The following is a 16,810-nucleotide window of genomic DNA, read 5'->3' as shown; positions in this document are numbered from 1 at the left end:
CTCTCTCTGTGCCTTCAAAAACCAAACCAATTCACTTCCTCTGTGCCTTTGCTCTCTCTCTCTCTCTGTCTCTCTCATATCTCTCGTTTTTTTTTTTTTTTTTTGGGTCGCGCTTGTGATCTCTCTCTCTCTCTGTCTCTCTCTGTCGAGCACACACGTTGGACCACTAGACACTAGGCGCTGGACGCTGGACGCTGGACAGTAGACACTGGACACTGGACGCCGGGCTTTGGACTGGTCTCTCTGTTCCTGTCGCTGCTTCTCTCTCTCTCTCTCTCTGTGTCTTCATCGCCATCTTCTGCTTGCATCGACCACTGGAGAGGCCTTGACGGGGTGAATCATGGCCGACAAGCGCGAGCTTGTCCTTATGCGAGGGCTTGCCGGGTCTGGTAAGAGTACGTTGGCCCAGGAGCTTCTACAAGCTGTCCCAGACGGGGTCATCCTCTCGACTGATGATTTCTTCACCCTGAAGAATGGTCGGTATGCTTTTGATCCTAGTCGCCTGGGCGATGCACATGAGGTTGGTGCACCGTGCTGGTACAGCTCGACCGTCCGCTGTCGCGCGCTGCTGCCGAACCGCCACGTTTGCATGGCTGCTTGATCGTTCTAACCGCCCTTTTACTGGACTCGCAGTGGAATCAACGACGTGCCGAGGAGCATTGCTGCCGTCACGTCCCTCTCGTGATTATCGACAATACCAATGCCGAAGTTTGGCAGATGAAGCCATACGTTCGCATCGTAGGTGCCCCTCTTGATGCCCCGAGCCTCGCTAAACCTCGGGTCCTTGCCGTGGCACCCTCATCGCGACACCCTGCATCGACCGAGCCTAGGCAGTCAAGCATGGGTATACGGTCTCGCTGCGTCAGCCCGACACGCCATGGGCCTTTGATGCCGAAGAGCTTGCGCGTCGTAACAAACATGGCGTTCCATTGCAAACAGTACGCGTCCACCCCCAGCAGGATGGCCTGGAGCATACAGTTTAACATCACATTGCATTTTTTAAAAAGTGGTCCTCCCTGACCTGCCCTCATCCTGACGTTTCGATTTGCCGGGGCCGTTTCTCTTTCCATCAGATTGCAGCGATGCTAGAGCGCTTCGAGCACAATGTGACAGCCGAGAGCCTGCTTGGCTTGGTGGCCAAGACAACTCGCCCCTTGGTTAAAAGCACCCACTCAAAGCAGCAGCCAACAGCAGCGGCGCCGCGTGCAACAACAGACGAGCCTCCCAAGGTTGCCCCGCCACCACAAGCACTCGCCTCCCTCAAAGGCTTTGACAACCTCCCAGAAAGTCAGCGCCAAGCCTTCCTAGCCGACTGGAATGCCATGGAACAACGCCAGCAACAGCAATGGGCTGCCTACGAGGCGCAGGGTGAGGATCGACACCTGAGCGGTGTAAAGTCACGTCAAACAACATCTTATTTCAAACAACATCTGATTTGCTTGGCTGCACCCACCTGTCTTGCTCAGGGCAAACCTTGCGCCAAAGGTTTCATGCGGAGCGTGAGGCTTTGCGCACGCAAATGCTGTCTTTATCCTCTCGTAGGTGCTCACGGCCCTTTGCCTCGACGTTGCACGCCTTTGTACACATTTTTGATGAATGTGCGCTCTGCTCGTCTCATCTCCCGCTTCCCCACTTCTCACGCGCAAAACACTGCCTGAACTTAGCTGCTAGCCACGACAGTTCTACAGCACCGTTGCCTTCAGGCTCCTCTGACGGGTGGGAGATTGAGCCGCCCTCAAGCGGCGAGTCGTTGGACGCAGCAGGCGAATTGGATTCGGCCCATACGGGCACAAGCGTACAGGAGGCACCCATAGACTCACCAGCCCCAGACGACAATGACGAAGCATCGCCTGTGCTCGATGCAAATTCGCTTGCCCAGGCTATGGCGCGTCTGGAAACGCTCATAAAGCAGGAGCGCGCCTCTCGCGACGACTCCTGGGTGCGCAGCATCCAAACCATCCTCGATGACGTCGAAGTCGATGACCTGTCGGCGTACGTCATGTTTTGGCTTGTGCTGTTCCACCTGTGCACCCAAATCCTTTGATGCTCGGTTTCGGAAGAACACCCTGAACATCATGTGTTTGTTGGGTCCACACATTTTGCTGCGTGTTGTGCGCCGTGTGTTTACGAGCAGGAAGGTTTGACGTGCTGGTCTAACATTGCTACTCTTGCATGCCTCCGTGCGCGAGACAGGTCACAACAAGAAGTCTTCGATCATGCTTTGGCCACGTTATCAGACCATTTTTTCTCGTTTGAAGCTGCCGATGCTGAAGCCGACGAGGACGAAGACCAACTAGCCAATGAGGTGCAGGCAGACTCTGAATATGCCATGCTGGCCGATATGTTCCCTGCCTGCCCTGTTTATGTGCTTCGCGACGTGTGCCGCTACTCTGGTACGTTGTTGTTGCGCTGGCAGCCAGCCGGTCTCAACACCTGAGTCGAGTTGCTCTCGAGGCCTCATGTGAGCAACTTCTTCTCTCCTGTGTTGCTATTCTTGTAGAGGATTCCGAAGATGCATGCAACACGGCTTTGGCTTTGGCAGCGCAAGCGGTAAGCCTGTGCTAAATGATATCCCCGACCAACAGTTATGACAGTCCGTGCGACAATCCGCGTGGCTTACGTTGGCAATTTGAATAGGAGGCGGAGGGCATTAGCATGGAGCAGGCCTGGCAGCAACGTGGGCATCCCGCTTCAGGTCCTGAGACAACCACGAGCGCTGCAGCCTCACATGCAGCGGAGCCGACTACGTCATCGCCACGAACCAAGCGCAAGGATGGCAGTCGGAAGCAGCGGTTGCATCAAATGTTCCCCAATTTGTCCAAATCAACCATTGCCCGAATCATGGCGGTCAGCTCAACTTTTGAAGAGGCGCAAACCTTGGCGCGCTACACCCACGAGGGCGCCTTGGCCCAGGCCGGCATGGGCGTGCCACATGTGCGATTGGCTCGCACGGGCTATCGCCCCGTCGAGACCGTCAATGCGTGGGGCGTGGAAGGCCTGGCCAACCCTTCCCTCCAGCAGGTTTGCGCTCGTACCAAATTGTTTTGCACCTTTCTCGCCCGTGTCGGAGCTTTTTTGTCTGTGTGAACAACGCCGCGGCCTGGCCCCCGCTCACTCCAGAATGCACATCCTCGCGTCGTTTGCTTCCTTCTCAGATCGAGGCCGAAGAGTTGGAGCGCAAGGCGCAGCGTGAGGCAGAGGCTGCACAAGCCGGCGGCAACTTTCTCCAGGAACAGTTGCAAATGGAACGCTTGCGCGCAGTCTTTCCTGGCGTGGCTGATGACGTGTTGTTGGAGCAACTGCGCCTGAGCGTTCACAATGTGACAGAGACCATCGAGACTCTTTCAAGTCAATATGCGCCTCGCCAATCTGCGGTGGACGCAGCCGGCCCCACCTACGCCCTGACCTCCCAGTATGACAGCCGGACCGCCCAACCCAGCCCCTTGGACCGGCTGATGGATGTGACGGCGCCTCGCAACCGCGATCGCGTCGAGCAACTTCGCGATCAACGCCGCGAGCTGATACAACGCATGAGTGATGCCGCAAGGTTGAGTCGTCCAGGTCTGTCAAACTTCCGCATTTCTTCACATCCACGTGGCTTCCACCTCAACTGGCATTGCCCTGAAAGATGGTCTCCTCATCAGCTGTGCTCTGCCGTGTCTTGTGTGGGGGTTGTATGGTGTTGTAGAGGAGCTGGAGGTCCTGCGTGAGCGTGTTCGCGCTTTGGACGGCGAGATCAACTCAGCAAATGAAGCTGCAGCCCGAGGTATTCTTGCCAGTCACAACACGGGCTCGAACACCAACTTGGTTCTGGATGTCCATGGCTTGCACGTGGCCGAGGCCGAGCATGCTGTGCAAATGCTGCTGGACCATCATCGGCAGCAGTTTCGGTCGTTGGGCACGGCCTACACAGTGCGCTCCATTGACATCATTACCGGAGTTGGCCGTCATAGTCGCCATGGCAAGGTTCGAAGCGCTGGTTGCTCGTGGGGCCCGTGATCAAACACAAGAGAGAAGGAGAGGAGAGATGTTTTGTGGTGCCTACCCTCGCACATCTTCACGTATATCACATATCGTCTATTCTTAGCCTTTACTCAAACCAGCCGTGGAGCGTTTGGCTCGGCGCCAGAACCTGACAACCTCGCAACCCAATGAGGGCACAGTCCGCATCTACCTCGCCAATTTACGGCCTAGTCGCTAGCCCGCAGTCAGAATCCCATTTGCAGACACCAAGCTTGCCCATCAGTGCCGCATGTCATGCCTGGCTGTGCCGGTGACGCTGCTTACTTTGACTGCACTTGCCATGGCGTGCACGTCGTCTGATTTCCCCAATTGTGTTGTATCCCATCTTGCCGTCATCTAATGGAACGAAATTGACTTTTCAGAATTCAATTTTTCTTCAAGTTTGGACGCCAATGGGTCCCAGCCGTGGCCAACCCGCACAGTTTGAGAGTAACAACAATCACGATGAGCTTGGCGTGCGAGAGTTTCAACACTCATCAAGCACTTGGGGTTGCAGCAAACGCATTGTGTAAATCAGCCAATTCCTAGATGAATGTCCACGTGAGTGAGTGGTGCATACACTGTCCATCGTTCGCTTTTGGCTCTGCATATCTTCATCTTCTTCCGGGAAAGCTGGTGAGACTTACTTCAGGAGTAAGAATACCCTCAGCACCGGAGGGGCAGCGCTGAATGGCAGTGGAGATGGCTTGCGCAAGAAGCGTGTTGACATGGCTAAAAAAAAGTACAGCAGCGAGTTATTACGTGCCACACAACCAATTGTTGGGTGTGCAGTCAGAGCATCAACGCACTTTTCTGTGGCTTCATCACACACCATTACATGAATGTGTTGATGCAGAAAGTAAAGATCAAGCTGCAGCAAAGAAAGCCATCAATGGAACGCATGAGATGCCTCCAATTCGACATGGGTCACCAAGGTCGAGCACGAGCAGCCGGGCAAGTTCAATTGGACTCGGACCTGCAGCTGATGCAGTGCACCACGGGTGAGCACGCTGTCCCGAATGAGTTCACCAATGCCCTTTAGCGCAGTCAGGAGTAGGCACCGGGCGTATGGCCCGTAGGCTGGGGCAAACGACTGCACAGGATCCAGCCAAAGGGTTTAGAGGTCGCAAGCACAAGTGATGAGCAGGCAAGGGTAGGCTGATGTCGGGCAAGCAGTCAACGGCCCTCTTTCACAGAAGACAGATGAGCGGACTGGCAAAGACATACCACAAACACTTCAATAGTGTCAGTGAAGAGCTTGAGGGCCGAGGAGATTACATCGACTTGAATCTTGCGGGCAAACGATTGTAGCTTGTCTTTGGTTCGACCTACAAACATCATCCAATGAGCATGCCTTGGCCTGGTGAGCCAGTCGTCGAGATCGCGTTGGGTGCCAACCTTTCGGAAACAATTGCTGAAGCATGGCATCGGCTTGAAGCAGGGAGGTGGCAAAGGCCTGATTCAGTGGAAGAGGGAAGCCAGGGCAAAAAGCAATAAATAAAATGAGCGTATGAGAATACCACAAAAACAAAAAAAACAAAAAACATTTGATTCTGACAAGACTGGGTCCAAACTCACCTGGACAGCCTCTGATGGGGTTTTAACACTCGAGTCCAAGGTCCAAAACCTGGACGAGCTGTAAAACAGCAATAGAGGCTAGGGTCACAGGCAAGCGTCAGTCGGCAGCGCAGGCGGTCGACGATATAAAAGGCGGATAATCAGATCAAGAGTTGGATCAACATACCGTTGCCAGATGGTTGGCATGCTCCACGGCAATGGTGGTCAGCATTTCCTGTGACCCGCAGAGGAAGGGCGCAGAGCAGCAGAAGAGGTGAGGCAGTTGAGCAAGGTACATTAGCTATTCAAAGGTGCCGGGCACGCACCTGCGCCAAGGCCTCAAACGAGTGCTTGGTGTCGCGAACTGTCAAATCATCCAGTGATTGAGAGTCTGCAAGACAGCCGAGTGGTCATGCAAAACGTGTTCTTTCATGTAAGAAAATAGTTGTTGCCGCTTCCGCATGACTGAGGAAGTGTAGAAGAGAGGCACGACAAGCAGTCCGCGTGCAAACCCACCATGCTTTCCCTGCGGCAGAGGAAAAGCCTTGCTAGCAGCAGCATAGGCGGGCTCGATGACACTCGTGGCCATGGCCAAGGTGCAGTTGACCAAAGCCAAACGGCTCCTGGCACACGCGAGAAAAAAAAAAAAAAGAGCCAAACTTGAGAGTGGGTCAAGACGAGAGATGATCGACTTGTTCAGGCCTCATAGGCTTACGGTGTTGCAAGTGATTGACGAAGGCGCTCCAAGACTTGCTCCGTGTCTTCGTCGCTGACTCGAACGGCATGATCACTGTTGCCCGCTAGGTTCACGGCCACCCCACAAAGCAATGCCAGCTGCTGAAAGGCGAATCGCAAAACTCCAATGCGGATGGTTCTATAAAAAGTTGTGCGTGTGCTGCAGTGAGAAACAGCCATCAACGCCCCTTTCCACAGACTTTCACAACGACAGCACATACCGCTGGCGGAACTGCTCCTCAAAGAAGGAGGCGAGATTGGCAACGGTTGATCGTAAAACAACAGCAAGCTGAAGGGCAGGTCCCAGCAAAGTGTGTCGTGAATGAAGCGGCAAAGTGCGTCGTGAGTGAAGCGGCAAGGAAACAGGATTTGGGCAAGAGGCTGGGTGCAGCTTGGCCTACGTCTTCGATGGTGTCGATCATTGCAGCCTTGACTTCATTTGCCAGTGTCTTGGTTTGTGAGCGGACTTGCTCGGGTTGAATCGTGGTCACAAACTCAAGCACTTGCTCTTGAAGTTGCCTTTCGAATGCACGGCGCGAGAGAGCTCGTGATTAGATACAGCACCAGAGGCACGGCGAATGCGGGCAAGCAAGGCCGATCAAGCGCCTAAGTCCTCACCGCTTGAGTGCCGCTGCTCGGTGGCGTGACAATTCCTTAGTGACGCGAATCGCCATGCTGGCACAAATTTCGTCGAGTTTGGCGGCAGGAACGAGACGATGCGTCTTGGAGAGATCTGCACGGAAATGACTAATGTGAGCATCATCTGCTGCGCAAAAACAAAACTTTGATGAACATGGAGCCATGCAAGCAAAGTTCTCTCTCACCTACCGAGTGAGATTGCGCCGAGAAACCCCACAACAGCAGCCGTGGGCGAGTTGTTTTGAATTTCGTCATGACAGCTATAGAGAGCAACAACAGATTAGTCAGTAAAAGCACGGATTGAAAAAACAAAAACAAACGTCACGGCGCGCTAATCCAGGGCCGCCTGGGTCGTACATGCGCTCAATCTGCACCAGCAAAGTGTCCTCAATGGTTTCTTGAACAAAGGAGACGAGTTTAATGCGGTATTGCTCAAGAACCGGGACCTCGCCGGCGTCTTCCTCATGGGCCTGCACAAGTGTGGTGGCTTCTGCAGCACACGGGTGAGAGCGATGAGCATAGGCCGACCGGGTCGTACGCAGAGGTGGCTCGCTCGCGTAAGTGTGAGTGGAAGTTGCAAATTCTGACTCCATCCGGATGTCTGCGTGATGAGAGTTGAAACAAACCTTCGCCGTTGAGAAAGGCGTCTTGGAAGCTGATAATCCACTCGGCATGATTGAGAAGAGCTTGCTTGCCCATGGCGGCGACATATGCACCCAGCCGATGGCCCTCGACTTGGCGGTGATCATCCCATGCTTCCTCCTCGGGGGTGGCGGAGCGCGAGGTGTCGTCGGGCAGATCACCGGTGCCGCCGTTGTTTTGGGAACCGGGCTGGGCTGAGGTCGTTTGGGGATCCAGGTTGATGTCAAAATCGTCTGATAGGCTTGCAGCATCGGCCTCTGCTTCAGCGATGACCTCAGATGTCTCTTGCTGTGCGTTGGTTGGGTCATCGGCTTGGACATCAACGTTCTCGTTCGCGGCCGCAGCAGCATCGACAGCCTCCTCAGTCGCCACCTCATCGCTCTTCAAGGCCTCTGAGTTGGCGACCGGTGACGTTGCCACGTCTGTACAGTGGCCAATGCACACAATCAAAACATCAGCTGTCAAGGAAGGAAGGGGCGAGCCTTGTCTATCCAACAAGTGAACATGCCACAGACCTGGGGCTGGCTGCCAATTATCATAGACCTCGCGGAGAGCTTGGAGATCATCCTCCCACTGGCGTCGCGCCAAGTCCAGAAGGTGATCAGCAAGGCCCATGTTGTCCGGGTTGAGTTTGACCAACAAGCTCATGGTCTCGCCCACATCCTGTGAAAGTTGCAGACAACCGTGCAAGGTGCAGCACACGTGAGGCTCACGTTGTGTTTGAGCTCGACTGGCAAAAACTTAAAGTTGACTCAAGAACGCGTGCGCCAAAGTATACCCGGCGACTCAGTGTGGCATCTTCAAGTTTCTTGAGAAGGGACTCTGTCACAGCCTGAACAATCTCCTGGCACTCGGCATGGATGGCTGCGGGGTGCAAAATAGAGGGCGCATGAGCTCCGTTGTAGGCTTTCAGAGGTGGCCCGACACGAGCGGACCTTTGAAGCTTTCCATGTCTTTGTAGCGCTCAAGAACATGTCGAGCCTTGGCATAATACTGGACAGCTTGAGCCAAAAGGTCCATTTCAAGGCACTGGCGGAGCCGGGCGGGCAGCTCAAAGAGAAATTGCAGGCGGCGCAGCATCAGATGGCCCCCGGCCAGCTTGTTGATGCGGTCACGGCGGGGCTTGAGAGTGTCATCAATCTGGGTGCTACGTGAAGAAGAAAAACCAACGCGGCCAAGGTGGTGGCATTGGAGCATGGCGATGCGCATGAGCAAGATCGACAGAGGTCGTAGTTCGCTTGCGGTCTCAAAGAAGAAGCACCAAGGAGTGCGTGCGTGCGTGCGTGCGTGCGTGCGTGAAAATATCAAGAGACTCGGAACCATCCACTCGAGTGCGAGCGTACCTCAAAGTTTGCGTTTTGGCCATGGTCTCGGAGAGCCGGGTCATTTGATCGGACATGGATTCTACCTGGTTTTTCATATCGCGAATGGTATCCGTGGCGCTGCGCAGGCAATGTGTTGAGAGGAGTCAAAGGTGAGCAGGTGATGGTCGCAGGTACAGGGCCTTGGGAGTCACCGCACTCTAGTCTGAACGACTGGGACTGGCACAGCACCTGATGAATTTGTTGTAGTTTTCGTAGACGAGCGTTTGCATGTCCGAGTCCAGACCCTTGACCTCATGATCAAGCTCGTCCTCGCGCGCGATGAGCTGCTGAAGATTGGACGCTGCATAGAGCTTGTCCAAATACTTTTGAGAATCGAAGCTGCACAGGTGGTGCAAGGATGCCGTGAGGAAGGGTGCCAGAGGCGCCCTGCGATTCCGAGCTTGTTTGTGTCTGTGAGACGAGGGCAGGGCAGGGCGTACGCAGTCGAATTAATGTCTAGTGGGTTGCCGGCAGGGGCCTCCTTATCCTCGGTGCCATAAAACATCTTCAGCAGGCCACGGCGGCGGCGCACCGGCCGCTCCTCGTCGTCTGCCATTCTGCTGTTGGTGCTCCTGTGTCGATGTCGCACATTGCCAGTGAGCACACGAGCTTGGTCTGTCTTCCGTGTGCCTCACACGCATCCCGCGACGTTCAATGTTTTAAGCAAGCTTCCTTCTCTAAACATGCTGCAGCAGTGCCCCCTCCTCGTACCAGAGCAGGTGCGTCGTGCGTTCAGCCACACCCACCCACTGACTGCCGTTCTGTCGTGGCGCGCACTTACCTCAAGCCAATAAATGAGAATGAAATATTCGACATTAACTCGATTATCATCTTCACAAACTCATGGATTAAGTATTAACAGACCACCGATAAGTTTTAAAAAATCTTCATTTACTCCGTGATAAGTTGTGTAACCACAAAGCTACTCCAAAATAAAAAGACGGGGAGGCAGCCATCACGATGTGGAGCGATGGTCGGACGAGTCTGCCGGGGTGCGTTCACATCTGGGTGGTGCAGTGTGCAGGATTGATACTTGTGGCTTGGGTAAGGGGGGGGGGTTGGGGTGGGGGGTTAGAGATTGTTTAGGGTTAGAGGGTTGTATTGATTCGAATTCGTATGTTGATTAATAACAAGATCATGGCTTATGCAGTGCGCACGGCTTGCTGGAGGCTTTCACCAAACGCCGCGAAGGAAAACCTGTGCACACACGAAAGACGGTGGCGGGAGTCAAGCGCAGGTCAGCTGAGGGCGAGAGAAAAAGCTTGAGCGACAATGCCGAGCAGCCAGAGCATACTTTTCAGCGACGCGTTGCTTGCCGTTCCGTCCTAGGTCGGAGCTGAGATTGGGCTCCTGCACCAAGCGGATCATGGCCTATGATTCAAGGTCGGAGGGGAAGGAAAAAAAAAGAAAGACCAAGGCAGGCGTGAGATGGCGCAAGACACGCACAAGTGGCGGGCAGGGTGTTGACTCATCGAGCACGCAAGAAACGGATCCAACCTGTGCCAGGTTTTTGGGGTCCGAGGCGCAAAGGAAGCCCGAGCGACCAGGCAGCTCTGCAGCATGCTCCAAAGGCACAGCGGCCACGCTTTCCATGGGGCCACCACTGTTCACCTATCGTGCGTTTTGGCCAGACCAGAATTCAGAATGGCTGGTGGGGAGCGCTAAACATGAGTGGGAAAGGCGGAAGACTGACCGCCACAACGGGTTTGCTCATATACATGGCTTCCACGGGGCAGATTCCAAAGTGCTCGTTCTCCGGGGTATAAACGAGAGCACAACAGCGCCGCAGCAGAATCAGTTTCTCTTCATCACTGCACAAGATCATGTCCAAAGGCCGGGGTGAGGTCAGGGTGGTTGCACGGCGGCATGAGCGTGGATCGTTGGCCAAACGTGACTCGTTCAGGTATCGTCGTACCTAAACGACCGAAGAAAGGTGACCTTGCCTGGCAAGCGACTGTTTGCAAATGCACTCAACTCGGCAAAATATTCGACATTTTCTGGCAGTCGTGGGTCGTAACTGTGTGCAAGGGTAAGCGTGTTCGCAGCGTAGCGCGTCATGAGTGCTGATACTATCAAGAGAATCGATCCGATCGCCGGCACATTTTAAAACGCGGCACGGACCCGCCCGCCATGACGAGGTGACAGGCTTCCCACTGAGCCGGGGTAACCAGTTGCTTGAGTTCCAACATGGCCTATCTCATCAACGGGGGGGACTGAGGGGAAATATGTGCGGTGTGGACCAACGGGTCGCGGGTCCTCCCCATACCTCGAGGGCGAGCGCCAGGTTTTTCTTGCGCTCGTAGCGATTGATGGAGAGGAAGACGTGGGGGCTACTCGTGCCAACCAGGCGATCGGCCTGGCTATCGTCCACTTTCTACTTGGTCAGGTCGAAGTGTCATCCTGATAAGTCTAAAGATGCGTCGTATCAGGGGCGGCCTTGGCCAAATCGAGCAGAGACACAACCTTGTCAAAGCTGGCCGTATGCAGGCTTGGGTATAAGACGCCTGGTTGCAGGTGGCGCAGTGAGGTAAAGGTGTCGCGAAAGACGCCGGCAGTAAACTTGCTGTTGACCTGTCGCATGTGGTGAGGGGTGATCAGCTTCGAAAGGGACGAAAGTGGCACCCCGGGCGGAGGTTGATGAGACGCACGAGCACGACGTCGGCCATGCCAGTCGTGTGTTCTTCTAGCTTGTCCAGAGGATAGCGATAGAGGCGCTTCAGCGTGCTCTGGCGCTTGGTCAGAAGCTGAGTCATTGAGGACAGTGGTGGTGCAAAATGCCAGGGCGTGAGAGGAGTACATTGTTTGGTCACAGTTTAGGCTATTCGTGATTTGTGGGTGGTGCGGGGGCCAATGTCGATGCGAGCAGCGGTGGCGCACCAGATCTGGGAAGTGGCAGTAGAAGATGATGCGGGCCGACGAAAAGAGGCGGATAAAAGGGATGCACGCCGAGACCTGCGGCACACGAACGGGGAGGACGCTCATCAGAAGGGCGTGGGTGGGTTGGTCACTGCATGCGCGCGCGCACACACTTTATGGACACAGGTACCTGATCACAGATAATAACGTCAAAGCTGGAAGTCATGGTGACAACCAGCGCGAGGTAGATCATGCGCAAGTAGGCAAAGAGGGCATGGAGGCGCCCGGCAATGTGACGGGGCATCCTGGTGGCAGACACAACAACGTGAGCCTGGCACCAGTGACTGTTGCAGTCACGATCGAGGCGGTGGTGTCACGGCCACGCACCAATCGCCATAAGTCTTGACTTTGAGGGTGCCACTGCAGGTCTCCTGGAAACAGCGGTCGGGCTCGTGGTGGGAGGTGAAGACGGTCACATCGTAGCCACGCTCCTGCAAGGCCAACGCGGCATCCACAACCAGCCGCTCGGCACCCCCCAGCCCGAGGTCCGGATGGAGAAACGCCACCCTACACACCCCAGATATCCACCGATGCATGATCAGACATTGCGACAGTGCGCAATCACCCCCCACCCCTGTACCTGCTGCTGCCATGGTCAGGAAGACAGGCGACCCTTTGACAGATCAAGCTCGTACCGCTTCCGATCACCCCCTGCCATCCTCATGAGAGAATTGAGAGAGAAATGAGAGAGAGATGAGCGAGATGAGAGATGAGAGATGAGCAAGAGAGAGATGAGCAAGAGAGAGATGAGAGATGAGAGATGAGCAAGAGAGAGATGAGCAAGAGAGAGATGAGAGATGATTAGAGAGAGAAAGACAGAGATAAGGGGGGGAAGAGAGAGAGAGAGAATAAATTGGTTCGCGATGAGAGCGATGAGAGAGAGAGAAAAACCTCTGAGATGTCAGACAACCAGTCACAACTACAGTTGTGGCGGAAGTGCCTCTGATCTTCATCTGCCGTATTTTTTCAAGATCATCACCTCCTGTTGCTGCTCGTTTGACCGGTCGGCTGCTGCTGCTGCTGCTGCTGCTGCTGCTGCTGGGTTTTTGGCGTATAGGGAAGGGTCAGCACGGGACGTGGCCGGTTCAAGGTTCTAGGGGGATTGTTGAGAAGCAGAGTTTTCTTTTTCGGTCCTTGTTCTGGGGCAGAAGCGGTGGGATATGGGCTAGAGCACCCCCTTTTGCACGGCCATTCCCTGTCTTTCTCGTCTGGCTGCCTGGTCGGACCGGTCGGCCATTGACGACAATCCAGCATCAGCGACGGGTTACCATGGAGCGTTATCTACAAGACTTTATTCAGCGTGCCAACTCGCTGCCGAGCGAATTTAAGCAAGCACTCGAGGGCTTGCAACGCATGGACACCATGGTGCAAAGTACGTAGTGTTTCTTTCCCGAGCCAACATCCCGCCCGCAACGAGCAACGTGCGACCCGCACGCCGCGGCCGGATCATTGATATGCACATTGCCCCCGTGTGCTTCCAATGTAGAGTCACTGGATGCCGTCGAGCGAAAGAAAAAACGCCATTTCCCCGAGTTTCTCAACATGTCAGAAACGCAGCGGCGTGATCGGATTCATGAAATGCACTTGGTCTGTCATTGCTCAACCCCGTGTGTCGAAGGAAAAGCTGCTTCCAGGTCATCCCGGCTCTGGATCAGCATCACTCACGCATCATCAACCTCCCCGCCACCACGCTTTTCGTTTTGTTGCAGGATTATGATCGCGCCATCAAAACGGCCAACGAGAAAGTACAACAGAGCGGCGACTTGGTGAAAAAGGTTGGCGCCCCAACCTGATTTCCCGTGCCGCTTACCTCTTTTGTTGCAAGCATCACCTGACCGCGCGTCCACCGGGCCAGATGGATCGTGCTATCAAGTACCTAGACCGACAGCTTGCCGAGTACCAGCGATATCTCGAACAGACCCCTGGTCTCATTCGTAAACTCCAACAACGTATGATTCTCTGGCCGATTTTGCTGTTGGTGCGCGCATGCCCACAACCCACAGCCCACGTCCCCACCGCTCGCTTGGCTTGTTTTTGGCGCCGATAGGCTCGATGAATCTGGATGTGGCCTATGAAGAGGAACAAGATGACTACGACGAGCAGTATACCCAGTTTGCCACCCCAACCGCCAAAAACAATAAGCGGTAGACTTGTTCCTCGGCCGCCCCGCACTTCCTGCCCTGAGCATTTCCTAGCAGCCAAGCTCACTGACCAACTCAAACCCTTTGTGCTCTCTCGTCTCGCATTGTCAGGCAAATCAGCAAAGACTCGACAGGGCCTCGTGGTCGGAGTCGCAAGCGTGCCCACCTTGGTGCGACTCTGACACTGCTCCGGTCGTCCCATCGACTGATTTTACAAGTCTCACGCTCTTTGGATCTTGCGTCACATGTAGACGAAGGGACACCGGTTGCCAACAGCCCACAGCCCGTCGCGCCCGTCACAGCACAAGTTGGCCTTGAAGGCGATTCCGAGCTCTACTGCGTCTGCCGCCAGGTTTCGTTTGGCGAAATGATTGCCTGCGATGACGACAAGGTGAGGCCATGCCCGGCAGTACAAATAAGCCTTTGCTACGGGTCCCCCTATCCATGTCTTGCTCCTTCCGTTCTCACGCTCAAACCGCGCGGCGGTGGCGCAGTGTCCGGTCGAGTGGTACCACTATGCTTGCGTAGGCCTTTCGGCTGCACCCGAGGGCAAGTGGTATTGCTCCGTCTGCACGGCCCGACGCCAAAAGGAGGGGTTGCCCACAAGCTAGGATTTTGGGGGCCTTTGCTGAGCTCGGTCGCCTTTTATTTTTTTTTATTTTTTTTTTTTTTTTTGTTTTTTTGCCCTCTGACCAACCGCCGTTCACGCGTTCAGAAATTTATCATATGGTCATGATGCCTACGTCCCGAGATTCCCAGCATCGGACGTGGGTTGCCTCAATCTTCGCCGTTGAAATGTTTTCAACAGCTTGAAAAAGAGAGAGAGAGAGAGAGAGAGAGAGAGAGAGAGAGAGAGAGAGAGAGAGAGAGAGAGAGAGAGAGAGAGAGAGAGAGACAGAGAGAGAGACAGAGAGAGAGACAGAGAGAGAGAGAGAGAGATGAATTGCTTTGGTCGGTTTGAGAGTGAAAGGCAACCACGTTTTGATGACATCTTTTTTGATTTTTTGAGCGTTGAGCGCAATTTAATTTTTGTTGTCGCGGCGGGCAGGTCTCATGTTGGTGAGGAGGAGGGGTGGAGAGGAGAGGAGAAAGGCATGCGTGTTGGGCAACTGTGACTCTTTGCAACAAGAGTGCTCGGGCCTTGCAACCGTTGTCGAGGTGGGAAGGGGGAGAGGCGCTTTGCTGGGTGTGTCAAGCGTCGCGACCAGGCATGGGTGCGCTTGGTCCGTGCCTGAGCTGGGTGCTGCTCTTGGGGCTTGGCCTCATCCAAACAGGTTGGTGACGGCGCAAGACTGTTTTTTCCGAAACCACGGGTCATCACCAGCCAGCCCATTCCCTTGCCATTGCGCACGGTTGCTTCGACCTCACGACCGGGGCTTGAACCGCTGCCGTTGCATTGTCACGCATGTTTGCTTGTGCAGTGTTGGCAGCCAAGGACTATAATCGAGAGCCCGTGTTCAAGTCACGGGCAGAATGCCGCTTTTTGCATATTATCAACGACTACAAGCCGTCTGGGCTGACTGCCACAGAGTTTGACATTGTTTTCGAGTCCATGAGGACGGCTCAGCGCGTGGCCAAGCAAGAGGGGATTCAAGTTGATTTTCGCTTCGTTCTTCAAAAGGGCGACCAGCTTTCGGTGGAACGTGAACACCTTCTGGATGTCAAAGACATCAGCGAGGCCTTTAAGGACCCAACCACCGGCCGCTATCTGCCGACACCGGGCGGCATCTTGGATGCCGGCATGGAAGGCACGGACCATCCGGCCATCGTCTTCACCAATCGTGACATTGGCCTTTACCCGCAGTTTTACGTTGAGTCGTGTGACATGCTGCGGGTACCCGGCCAGCTGGTGGTCGAAACGACGCGTGTGCTTCTCAAGCTGGAAAAAGCACTCACCGATTACGAGGCGACCTTGCGTGGGCGTGGCTTTGTGCATCGCGGCGCTGACTGCTGGGTCATGGCGCGAGAGGTCATGCCTGCGTGCTTTCGCGAAGATCGCCGGCTGGTGGTGGGTTATCCGCCGTGGGGCGCCCTCCTGCGGCACATCCTGCATGACCATGCCATGGCACTGCGCTGCGGGCAAGAGGGAGGGTACCGCATTTATCGCAGCTCACCTCAGAACCCCGACTACCGCCGAACTTTCCACCTCGAACGGAATGGAGCCTCTGCGCAATGGCTCAACTGGCTGCAGGAGGACCGGTTTCTCTATCGCTATCTACAGGTGCTGCCCGGGCGCGTGATGGAGCGTCCACCCAAGCTTTCTTTCATCGTCGATCCCAAGGGCAAGTACAATTGCACCGAGGATGATGGCCCCATGGTATGGCCCTTGTGCGATAGCTGCAAACGGCCGTGTGAAGGTACGCGGAGCCCCTGGGGAACATTGTGAACAGCAAAGGTGCGCTCAGTATGACTTGAGACCCTCCTCATGTTTCTTTGTGCGTCAGGCTTTTGGGCCAGCTGCCCCACTCCAGACTGCCAGATGGAAGGACCTAAATGCCACTTTCCCGAGGCACCAGCCATTGCCGAATGCCAGAGCTTCAACAACACAATGCTGGTGGGCAAGCGAACGCCCATGCGTGCTTTGCATCCAATCACATTTGCAGATTATGAGACCAAGGGCATTACCGCATAAGCAGAGCGGGCTCCCGGTAACCTGGTTTTCACAGCCCCTTAAAGTGACGGTCCCGTTGGCCAAGGCACGTTCTCATCCTACCATGATCCACATAAATTAAATTATTCTGCGAGCCAAGGCATCAAAAGCACCAGCGGCAACTATAGCATATTCGGACACATCTTCTCGTGGCCTGATCAGCA

General features: G+C 54.9%; 4 protein-coding genes across 4 annotated transcripts; 3 read left to right on the top strand and 1 right to left on the bottom strand.

The window, feature by feature from the left end:
* Window positions 1-340: 340 nt before the first annotated feature.
* Window positions 341-4,201, top strand: MONBRDRAFT_25386 (uncharacterized protein; the record flags this gene model as incomplete). The annotated part of the gene is made up of 11 exons (XM_001745852.1): window positions 341-520; window positions 634-738; window positions 831-938; window positions 1,074-1,485; window positions 1,665-1,992; window positions 2,194-2,393; window positions 2,501-2,550; window positions 2,638-3,021; window positions 3,156-3,561; window positions 3,689-3,966; window positions 4,088-4,201. 11 exons carry the CDS (start codon window positions 341-343, stop codon window positions 4,199-4,201), a joined length of 2,565 nt encoding a protein of 854 aa, XP_001745904.1.
* A 690-nt stretch (window positions 4,202-4,891) lies between these two features.
* On the bottom strand, window positions 4,892-12,391 carry MONBRDRAFT_37048 (uncharacterized protein; the record flags this gene model as incomplete). The annotated part of the gene is made up of 26 exons (XM_001745717.1): window positions 4,892-5,095; window positions 5,230-5,433; window positions 5,747-5,794; window positions 5,886-5,950; window positions 6,076-6,182; window positions 6,275-6,433; window positions 6,913-7,027; window positions 7,123-7,193; window positions 7,291-7,534; window positions 7,650-8,033; window positions 8,091-8,238; window positions 8,354-8,439; window positions 8,511-8,722; window positions 8,919-9,017; window positions 9,129-9,350; window positions 10,234-10,310; window positions 10,437-10,550; window positions 10,633-10,750; window positions 10,855-10,956; window positions 11,061-11,131; window positions 11,206-11,313; window positions 11,403-11,510; window positions 11,588-11,683; window positions 11,817-11,891; window positions 11,986-12,100; window positions 12,183-12,391. 26 exons carry the CDS (start codon window positions 12,389-12,391, stop codon window positions 4,892-4,894), a joined length of 3,561 nt encoding a protein of 1,186 aa, XP_001745769.1.
* An 817-nt stretch (window positions 12,392-13,208) lies between these two features.
* On the top strand, window positions 13,209-14,003 carry MONBRDRAFT_25384 (uncharacterized protein; the record flags this gene model as incomplete). Its single annotated transcript, XM_001745851.1, has 5 exons — window positions 13,209-13,227; window positions 13,342-13,442; window positions 13,565-13,630; window positions 13,711-13,804; window positions 13,903-14,003. 5 exons carry the CDS (start codon window positions 13,209-13,211, stop codon window positions 14,001-14,003), a joined length of 381 nt encoding a protein of 126 aa, XP_001745903.1.
* A 1,048-nt stretch (window positions 14,004-15,051) lies between these two features.
* MONBRDRAFT_37047 (uncharacterized protein) lies at window positions 15,052-16,628 on the top strand (the record flags this gene model as incomplete). The annotated part of the gene is made up of 3 exons (XM_001745850.1): window positions 15,052-15,270; window positions 15,418-16,353; window positions 16,441-16,628. The coding sequence occupies exons 1-3, from the start codon at window positions 15,207-15,209 to the stop codon at window positions 16,626-16,628; spliced, it is 1,188 nt and encodes a 395-aa protein (XP_001745902.1). The 5' UTR covers window positions 15,052-15,206.
* Between the last annotated feature and the right edge of the window lie 182 nt (window positions 16,629-16,810).

The sequence above is a fragment of the Monosiga brevicollis genome, genomic scaffold (assembly GCF_000002865.3).
Source record: "Monosiga brevicollis MX1 MONBRscaffold_10 genomic scaffold, whole genome shotgun sequence".
In the NCBI taxonomy this organism is placed as follows: Eukaryota; class Choanoflagellata; order Craspedida; family Salpingoecidae; genus Monosiga; species Monosiga brevicollis.
Note: the sequence above shows the minus strand (reverse complement) of the source record. Positions and strands in the feature narration are given on the sequence as shown.